Here is a 10,734-nt window from a genome sequence, read left to right as displayed (position 1 = left end):
GATGTAATGCCTCTTCTTTCTGAGGACACTGAGGAAGAATCAGCTCTCCTCGGCTATCCTGGTGAACTTCTATCGCTGCGCAATAGAAAGCATCCTGACCAACTGTGTCACAGTATGGTATGGGAGCTGCTCTGTTGCGGAGCGCAAGGCACTGCAGCGGGTGGTGAAAACTGCCCAGCGCATCACAGGGACTCCACTACCTGCCATCGAACACATCCAGAGGAAACGCTGTCTGCATCGAGCTCGCAGCATCCTTAAGGACTCCTCTCACCCAGCCCACAGACTGTTTTCTGTCCTGCCCTCCGGTAGGCGTTTCAGGTGCCTCCGGACCAGGACCAGCAGACTAAAGAACAGTTTCTTCCCCAGAGCTGTCTCTTTACTGAACTCTAACCCCCGTTGATCCACTTCCTCATATATTATTAACTCTTCTCTCCTACCTCACATCTGCCTTATTTGCACTACTGAATGTAAATTTTATTACAGTAACAACTGTTTACTTTTGTATCTTGCACTACCATACCTAAATTGGACTATGCTAATTTGCACTGCCGACTGTTGTTTACATTATCAATGTTTACATTAACATTTTGCACCGTACGTCTAATTGCAATATGCATTCACTTCCACTGCACTTTTACACCTTGTTTATAGTAATAGTCATCTGTATATATATTATATTGATAGTACATATCACCTGTAAATTCTGTTTATATTAATAACCATCTTTCTATATATATTTATACATATATTCAGTACATATCCTTGTCCTGCACTTATTCAACCATTGTATATACTGCACTTGCTGCTATTGCACTTCTGGTTAGACCTAAACTGCATTTCGTTGCCCTGTACCTGTACTTGTGTAATGACAATAAAGTTGAATCTAATCTAATCTAATCTAATGCAATTTTTTTCCAGAGCTGTTCTAATAATAAACTAAAATTTCTAAAAGAGAGATTATGAAAAATCTCTATTATTTGTGTGATCTTAGGTGCTTTTTAAATCACATTGCCTATCATAGACAAACTGCCAAAATTTAATTGTAAAATTGAGTGAGTGTAGACAAAACCCTCAGATTCATACCAAGCTTTCTATTGGCTAGTGACACTTTAGAACTTTCTCATTTGCTAATGCATAAACTCTACAGGTCCAGAGGAGAATCAAAGGTAATCAATTAAGCTGAAGGGGGAGGAGCCACCTTAATTCAAAGCTGTACTTAATGCCAAAGACAAGTATTGGTGGATATTGTGGTGTTGTGTCAATGCTTGTCAGGATGGGTGTTTTGCAAGGTGTGTTAGTGCTGGTTATGATTGTGGTCTTTGACCTGAAGTATGCATGGGGAAGTTTGAGATACAGTCAAAGTCCAAGAAGCATGAAGCCGCAATCAGATCCAGCTTCCAGAGGTCCTGCTCTTTCTTCTCAAGGGTTCAGGAACCCTTTACAAAAGGTTTCTCAGTTTCAGAGTCATGTCTCCAGAGAATTTGCACAAGAGCCTCTTGGTGTTCAGGAGAAGCAGGTGTTGCAGGGTCCAGTGAAGCCTTTGGTCTGGAGGTTTCCCATCGTTCCAGAGCTGCAGAGCGAGGTGGCGGTGGACTTCCAGTTGAGGCAACCTGTGACTCCCAGTAGTGCAGCTATTCAATGCGGTGAGAACCAGGTTCTTGTGGAGGTACAGCAGGACTTGTTTAGCAATGGTCAGCTGATCCAGCCATCTGGTCTGTCTTTGGGAGGATGTCCTGTTGTTGGCTGGGTCCCTGGCTCCAGGGTGCTTTTCTTTGAGTATGAACTGCAGGACTGCAACAGTGTGTTGATGGTAAGATGTTAAATCTTACTATTGTATTACACCAATAAAATTAGGTTCTCTATTGCTGTCAATAGCTCCTTGAATCTTTAATGTCCATGGCACCTTTCCATTCCTTAAAGGTGGACAATTCTTTTAAGAATTGGTCACTGGAAGGTTTCTTGAGGAACCAAGAGTGGTTCTATGGCCTGGCTGCTTAAACCCCTTTTTATTTTGAAGAGCGTAGCTGAGAATACTTTGTAACAACTTAAATCTGTTACAGATGACCGAGGATGAGCTTGTCTACACCTTTGCTCTTACCTACACACCTGAGGCGCTCGCTGGCACTCCGATTACTCGTGCAGATGGTGCAGTTGTTGGTGTTCAATGCCACTATCAAAGGTGAGTGACCTTATGTGACTTTCAGCATTGTTGTGGTGATGCAACTGGAAGACCACTTATTTGCTACCTCCTTGAACCACAGGTTTCATAATGTGAGCAGTAATGCTTTGAGGCCAACTTGGATCCCTTATGCATCAACGGAGGTTGGAGAGGAAGTCTTGCTGTTCTCCCTGAAGCTCATGATGGGTTGGTGCAGTTTCTTTAGACCTTAAGCCTTGTGAATGAGGCTGTGCCTAATCTGTTCTTCCCTCTTGCAGATGACTGGTCCTATGAGAGGCCTTCAAACTCCTATTTCCTGGGTGACATTATTAATATTGAGGCGTCTGTGAAGGTGTACAACCACGTCCCACTGCGTGTGTTTGTGGACCACTGTGTGGCCACTCAAGTACCTGATGTGACCGCTCTTCCGAGATATTCCTTCATTGAGAATAATGGGTAAGGTTGACTTGTTGCGTTTGCTCCCTGTAACCACTTTGTCACTGAGAACTAGGGCAAGTGTCAATGACTAGCGGTATGAGTTCCTCATTGTAAGTGCTTTTTGCCATCACCTGAGAATCACTGGGTCATGGCACTTGGCGTTCTTGAGCAGGGTTTTTTTTTCTTTGTTTTTGGTCCCTATTAAGGTCCAGTGACTTGCTGCTAGAGTCAACATTGAGTTCTGTCACCACTTTTTCAGGTGCCTTGTGGATTCCAAGGCTACAGCTTCCAGCTCGCGCTTCATGCCTCGGTCCCGGGAAGACAAGATCCAGTTCCAGCTGGAGGCCTTCATGTTCCAGGAGGGAGACAGTCCTTTTGTACGTACTGAGTGTTGAATGAATGTGCTTTCTCTTCCCATCTGCTCTGGTTTTGGTATCTCTTACCTGTGCTGTCTCTTGCAGATCTACATAATGTGTATTCTGAAGGCCACTCTTGCTTCTGCACCCAGTGATGCTCTCCAAATCCTGTTCCTTTGCCAATGGGTATGTTCATGCTACTTAAGAACGCGTTGAAGGTGCAGTATCTTATTTTAAATGCTTGCAGGTGGTTTGCTGCTGATGGAAACCACCAGGCTTGTGGTTGCTGTGACTCAACATGTGGTCCTGATGGTGGAATTGCTGCTTATCCCTTTGGGGGTAGGTAGCTGCTTTTAAGATTGCTTCTGACACTTCAAGTGCTGTTATTAACTGGTTTTCTCTTTCTAGGTGTTCAGTGGGAAGGCAAGGCCACATTCGGTCCTGTAATGGTTCGCGAGCGACAGAAGACTTTTGCTGGTTCACAATAAATGGAAAAATCTATTCTTGTTTCTGGTTTGGTTTTTCTTGTCTAGTTTAACCAATTGAGTACTGTAAGAGTGGGGAAACTGGTAATCCCTATTCTGTTTCCTGAAGGAAAGTCCTCTTCTCGGTAGGGAACTTCATATTAACCTTTAGATAGACCTACTGTGAACCGTTTGAAGAATGGTTTAAAAGTGGAATACATTGCCTATGAAGCTATAAAGGGAGTTCCACTAATTGGAGTTCCAAAAGGGTTCTGCTTGAACACCAACTTCCGTGAAGCACTGCAGATCTTGCATGTGTCTTAAAAGGAGCAAGAACTTCAGTGCATATGTTGGTAACTTAAAATAGATTTGATCATGATTTTAAATTTGCTCCCCAATATACCTTGTTGCCAGTCTTTTGGACCAGAGTGGGGACCTGCTGGTATGGGCACAATTTTAAAACTAAGGTTTGATTAAAAGAAGCATACTCCCAGTTTTCAACCTTCAAATGGGTTATTTGTAGGTCTTAAGTATTTTAAATTCTGAGAATGGCAAGCGTGTCATTTAAGTTTAATATTTAGTGTGCCTAACTTGACGTAAGGCTTTTGCGTAGTAGCAGATCAGATTTAATAAATCACTCACCACACTGAAGTTAAAACTTTTAATATTGTCTGGAATTAAGATGTGGAATCCCAGTGGATGACCTTTTCAAGTATATTGGTTTGTCACTTGCGCAACATCTCAGGCATTTTCTTGCATAGTACAGGTTCACTAATATTACTTTGAGTTTGGGACCATTGACTTGGGTCCTTATGTTTCATTGTTTTAGTGCTTGAAGACAGTCAAGATCTGATTTCTATTTGAAACTCGATCAGCAATTGCAGAGCTGTGGATTCTTGTTAAAAATACAAGTAATCCCCACAACTCCAGTCCATCAATTAATGTATTGTGAAGCAAAAGGCTGTGTATTTAAGAAATAAATCAATCAGGGCTGCATTTCCCAAAAGCATCGTAAGCCTTCAATGGGTCTCCAATGTACTTAAGTTTACGATGCTTTTGGGAAACTTAGCCCAAGGGGTTTTAATTTGGAATCCGTCCATAATATTGCGTTCTCCAGCAAAAAAGTGGTCTCATCTGAATCAGGAAAGAAGAATGCACAGATCAAGCACTTTACAAGCCAGTGTGATTATGGCTGTTTTGGCCAGAAGCAACCGTTTAAAGTTAAACGTCTTGGATTTTTTTACAAACACCGCTTTTCCCTTCACAACACAATTGTGAATTACTTGTCACTCTAAGAAGAGATTAAACCTTTAGCGTTTAAAAATAACTTTAAAGTGCAAATATGAACTTCTAGCTATCAAAAAAGTTCAGTTGAATTTAAAGGTTCTATAATGATCCGCTGGTTATTTGGCAGTTATTTTTAGAACCTTTGTTGTGGTAAAAGGTTCATATTAGAACCTAGCGTAGTTAAGGTTCTTTCATGAACCTTTTCTAAGATGTACTGTAAAGACTAGACTGCGTATAGTTAGAACATCATTTGCTTGTTACATTAGTAAATTACTAATTCACAAACTCAGTATTAATGAATTTACTCTTATTCAGTTACTAATTGTGATGTCAGATGCAGTTGTGGCCTCCATCAGTTTAACCACAATGTTTAGGCCTTGAGTTGATACAATGTGTTTCGTCTGTGCCCCATGCACCTCACATATCTCTAAATTGCACAATAACCTTTAGGGCACCATGTTGTTGTCAATTTTTAGAACCCAAATTAAAAATCACAAAAATCAAAGTTTTATGTTCAGAAATGAACAAGAAGCTATTCTGTGTTAAATTGAGAGGGTGAAATTCTTACCCCTAAAAACAAACTTTATATTCAATAGGCTATCTTCATATTTTACACCTGTGCATCCTTTAACATTTCACATTCAACCTTCAATCTCAGAAAGCCTACTAATTTAGCTCAGAACAAAAGTGAATTATTGTAAATGAATCTGGTTGGCAAACACCTTTTAGACATGATCAGGTTGGGCACGTGTTTATATTATTGAGGAACACCATTATGTCATTCTGTAACACTCCTTCAAATGTGAAGCAAATCTATGTGTTATGCAAGGTTTCATCAGCAAGATTATTTTTCTTATTAGTTTTATTATTGTTGTTTTTATCATTATCATTATTATACTATTATTCTTACTATTTTTATTATATTGTTCCGATTTTGAGAATAGAAACAAAACAAAAACATTTAAACCAGGCCAAGGGTTTCTGGGCTTGGTGCGTAACGCAACGTAAAGCACTGAAACTGTTTTGCGCGAGGTCAGAGGTCGCATGGAAAAACCGTTATAAACATTCAAGCGCAAGCAGCGGCACTCAGTGGAGCAGCACGAATATCTGAGGTAAGACAACAAAACCTTTCAAATAAACTATGATCTTTTTAAAAAGCCATGAAAATAACACCTACGTAATGTAATAATTGTGTGTTTCATAATGAATAAATGACGACGGGCCACAGAATTGCAGAAAAATTAAGTACAAACGATGTTAATGTGGCCACAATATTAAGTCAGTTTACCGGTCCACAGTTAATTATTCCACATATACCATGGTTACTACACCTGAGGACCTTTTCTCAGATGTTTTATTTCAAGATGTTTTTTAAGATTTTAGCCTGCTGGTTACCAGAGCACTCGTGTATTGATTATTTTCACCAACAGAGGGCGCTGTGAGCTACATTGAGTGCTTGGTCACGTGCCGCTACTTCATTTGTGAAGAACGTGGACGACAGCAGCGCGCTATTATCATCAATTCTCAAAAGAGACACCATTGTCCCTATCAAGGTAGTATGTTGAATTAAAATAATACTGTTTCTATGTACTTTATAACTGCCTTTATAACTATAATTTCATGACTCTATTTTCAGGTATACAACAGGCGAACACAACAAGATGTCTTCAGCCCTTGTTACCAAATACCAGTTCTTGAGAGTAAAGACTGGCAGAGGATGTGCTTAAAAACCAATTTAAAAAAAAAGAAAGATCACCTCTGATTAATGTTGAAGAAATAAATGAAATTTGCTGCAGGTTCGGCAAAATAAGAAAACAGATCATTTTACCAGGAGTCCATCAAAAATATGGCAGCCATTGTAGAGGTAGGTTTGCTAAAATAAAGTGACGCTTCAATACTTACATTTCTATTATCAAGTGAGAATGTTTCATGTATATGTTTATTTTTCTATTATTTATTTATTTAGTAGATCAGTGTTACTCATTGCATGGCTCGCCAAGCTTTAATTTGTGGATCGCATGGCAGTAATTAATACGGTAATATGATCATGCAGTCAATACAGATATTTCATAAAAACATTAAAATCAAGCAGGGCTATAACATAAAAAAAAAATACTCAAAACCGCGGCATTACAAGATGGAAATATAGACTAGAAAAGATATTTAAAATTGCTCTGCTCTTATGTCCGTGTCACTGACTCACTGCAGAGTTGCTATGGCAAACTGCCGTTTTGGCGGTCTTTCCAGATATATAAAAAACTTAAGATCATTAAAAATAAATTAACAAATATATATTATGCAAACCCTCTATTCATCACATGCTTGTGAATATGGAATATACTTGGGCATTCATTAAAAAATAAAATGCTATCGCTAAATTGGAGCAATTAAATTAGAGGACACTAACCTGGCAATTCATAGGCCTACTACGCACATTATAACAATGCTAACATTCTAGCATTTTATGCTAGTCAGCTTGTGTTATATACGGACTGAAAATTTATCAATTTCTTATTAAACAAAGTCACGCACCAATGGACAGCAACAAAGCAATGTGACAGTGTCAAACGAGGGAACTAAAGATTCGGCGCATGCAACAACCGCAAATCGACAGGAAGATGATGGAGACGGGGTTTGTGGAGAGTCCACTCCTGCTAAAAAGAGAAAGATACGAGCCCTACAAGATGAGCATAGAAAATTTCAAGAAAAGTGGACGGAGGAATTTTTATTTGTGCTCCATGGATCAAACCATTTGTGTTTACTATGCAAACAAACCCACTCTGGTTTTGGCTCAGGGAAAAAAAACCTTCTCAGACTCAGAAATTGTGAAAGATTGCTTTTTGGCTTCAGCAGAACTATTGTTTGCTGAGTTTGACAACAAGGACACAATTATTAAGCAAATTAAAGGATTACAATTATCAGATTCCACCATAATGAGGCGGATTGAAAACATCGGCAAGGATGAGAGTGACCAGCTCTGCGCAGATGTGTCAGCAGCACCGTGTTTCAGCATTGCGGTGGATGAAAGCACCGATTGGACAGATGTTGCACAGTTGTATGTTTGGGCAAGGTTCCCTAAAGAAAAGTCTTTCCGAGAAGAAATGCTGTGCTTACTTCCACTTGTTGGCGAAACAAGAGGTGAGGACATTCTGAATGCACTTCTGGCATTTTTTGATGAAAAAAATCTCAGTTGGTCAGGTCTAGCAAGTGTGTGCACGGATGGCGCCCCTAGCATGCGAGGAAAGGAGAAGGGGCTTGTTGGGCTCATGAAAAAAAAAGGAGAAACTCAGAGCTGTCACCACAAATGACCCATCTCTGCTGGAGCACTTCAGCCACAGAGAATTTGTGAATGTTTTGGAAGAGCTGAGGGGGGAATTTGAATCCAGATTCAAGGATGTGAATCAGCACAAGGAGATTTTCAACTTCATTGAAAACCCCTTTCATGTGGATGTGTCATCTCTAACTCCAACTATCACTCTGCTCTGCCCTACTCAGTGTGCTGCTGTAGAAAGTGATATGGTAGAACTGCAGACAAAAGACATTCTCAAAGATGAGCTCAGAGCAGGTGTTGGTCACTTCTGGAGTTTGGTGTCTGAAGAAGATTCTCCCACTTTGAAGCCACTTGTGCAAAAAGTGCTGTCCTTCTTTGTGAGCACATACACTTGCGAGTCAACATTCTCAACCATGAACACTATAAAGAGGAAACAGAGAAACCACCTCACCAATGAACATCTTGAATGCCTCACAAGGATTGCAACAACAAGTTACAAATACAACATGAAAAAAGTCAAGGAAATGCATGCATGCTTCCGCTCATCCCAGAGTTAAAGTAATCCTGCTTTTTTTCATTAAGGGAAATCATCTTGTCTCAGTTACAAATCTGACTGGTAAATAAAAAAGAATGCCCCCTCCCCTTTTGTATTTTTTGCATTGCATATGCATATATATAGTGAGGAAAATAAGTATTTGAACACCCTGCTATTTTGCAAGTTCTCCCACTTAGAAATCATGGAGGGGTCTGAAATTGTCATCGTAGGTGCATGTCCACTGTGAGAGACAATCTAAAAAAAAAAAATCCAGAAATCACAATGTATGATTTTTTTAACTAATTTATTTGTATGATAAAGCTGCAAATAAGTATTTGAACACCTGAGAAAATCAATGTTAATATTTGGTAAAGTAGCCTTTGTTTGCAATTACAGAGGTCAAACGTTTCCTGTAGTTTTTCACCAGGTTTGCACACACTGCAGGAGGGATTTTGGCCCACTCCTCCACACAGATCTTCTCTAGATCAGTCAGGTTTCTGGCCTGTCGCTGAGAAACACGGAGTTTGAGCTCCCTCCAAAGATTCTCTATTGGGTTTAGGTCTGGAGACTGGCTAGGCCACGCCAGAACCTTGATATGCTTCTTACAGAGCCACTCCTTGGTTATCCTGGCTGTGTGCTTCGGGTTCATTGTCATGTTGGAAGACCCAGCCTCGATCCATCTTCAATGCTCTAACTGAGGGAAGGAGGTTGTTCCCCAAAATCTCGCAATGCATCGCCCCAGTCATCCTCTCCTTAATACAGTGCAGTCGCCCTGTCCCATGTGCAGAAAAACACCCCCAAAGCATGATGCTACCACCCCCATGCTTCACAGTAGGGATGGTACTCATCATTCTTCTTCCTCCAAACACGTTTAGTGGAATTATGACCAAAAAGTTCTATTTTGGTCTCATCTGACCACATGACTTTCTCCCATGACTCCTCTGGATCATCCAAATGGTCATTGGCAAACTTAAGTCGGGCCTGGACATGTGCTGGTTTAAGCAGGGGAACCTTCCGTGCCATGCACGATTTCAAACCATGACGTCTTAGTGTATTACCAACAGTAACCTTGGAAACGGTGGTCCCAGCTCTTTTTAGGTCATTGACCAGCTTCTCCCGTGTAGTTCTGGGCTGATTTCTCACCTTTCTTAGGATCATTGAGACCCCACAAGGTGAGATCTTGCATGGAGCCCCAGTCCGAGGGAGATTGACAGTCATGTCTAGCTTCTTCCATTTTCTAATGATTGCTCCAACAGTGGACCTTTTTTCACCAAGCTGCTTGGCAATTTCCCCGTAGCCCTTTCCAGCCTTATGGAGGTGTACAATTTTGTCTCTAGTGTCTTTGGACAGCTCTTTGGTCTTGGCCATGTTAGTAGTTGGATTTTTACTGATTGTATGGGGTGGACAGGTGTCTTTATGCAGCTAACGACCTCAAACAGGTGCATCTAATTTAGGATAATAAATGGAGTGGAGGTGGACATTTTAAAGGCAGACTAACAGGTCTTTGAGGGTCAGAATTCTAGCTGATAGACAGGTGTTCAAATACTTATTTGCAGCTGTATCATACAAATAAATAGTTAAAAATCATACATTGTGATTTCTGGATTTTTTTTAGATTATGTCTCTCACAGTGGACATGCACCTCGATGACAATTTCAGACCCCTCCATGATTTCTAAGTGGGAGAACTTGCAAAATAGCAGGGTGTTCAAATACTTATTTTCCTCACTGTATATATATATTCAGGGATGGCAGCTTGATAAGCAGACATGCTCTTTATGACTGGATGTAACTTTTGATACTTTGCGGTAAAAGTGACAATTGACTTTGTCCTATCAGTGCGGCTCTCATCATGAATAAAATAGTGAGTACCTCTGATATAAAGGTTAATAAAACGTTACACTCACTTCTTCTGGAGGTGCAGCAGGAACACGAATAGTTGTTACCGATCCTTTTTTCAGGAGCAGCTTCTTGGCAAAACCAGCTTTAAAGTGACCCTCGTTTATGAAGCAGTCTGGTGAGAAATGATTCGCGCAAACATGAAAGAATTGAGGTTGATCTGGGGCCTGTTCCATAAAACAAGTTTACCAAATAAGCCAGGCTTATTTCAGTAATTCTGACTTATTTTCACTTGATTTGGTTTCTGAAAGCAAAATTACCATAGCTCAGTCACTGTGGCAACTTATGTTGGCAAACTAACCTGGTCAGGAGCAGGCTAACTGTCAG

General features: G+C 40.4%; 1 protein-coding gene across 1 annotated transcript; it reads left to right on the top strand.

Moving 5' to 3' along the window:
• The first annotated feature begins 1,237 nt into the window (after positions 1–1,237).
• LOC131523288 (zona pellucida sperm-binding protein 3-like) lies at positions 1,238–3,459 on the top strand. Its single transcript, XM_058749561.1, is given in 9 exon segments — positions 1,238–1,810; positions 2,061–2,179; positions 2,262–2,365; positions 2,437–2,614; positions 2,856–2,973; positions 3,058–3,107; positions 3,109–3,138; positions 3,200–3,291; positions 3,361–3,459. Coding segments are annotated over 9 exon segments (1,320 nt in total). The 5' UTR covers positions 1,238–1,261; the 3' UTR covers positions 3,441–3,459.
• The last annotated feature ends 7,275 nt before the right edge of the window (positions 3,460–10,734 follow it).

The sequence above is a fragment of the Onychostoma macrolepis genome, chromosome 17, assembly GCF_012432095.1.
Source record: "Onychostoma macrolepis isolate SWU-2019 chromosome 17, ASM1243209v1, whole genome shotgun sequence".
NCBI classification, from domain to species: domain Eukaryota; kingdom Metazoa; phylum Chordata; class Actinopteri; order Cypriniformes; family Cyprinidae; genus Onychostoma; species Onychostoma macrolepis.
The sequence above is the reverse complement of the archived record's forward strand: the minus strand, read 5'-3'. Positions and strand labels throughout refer to the sequence as shown.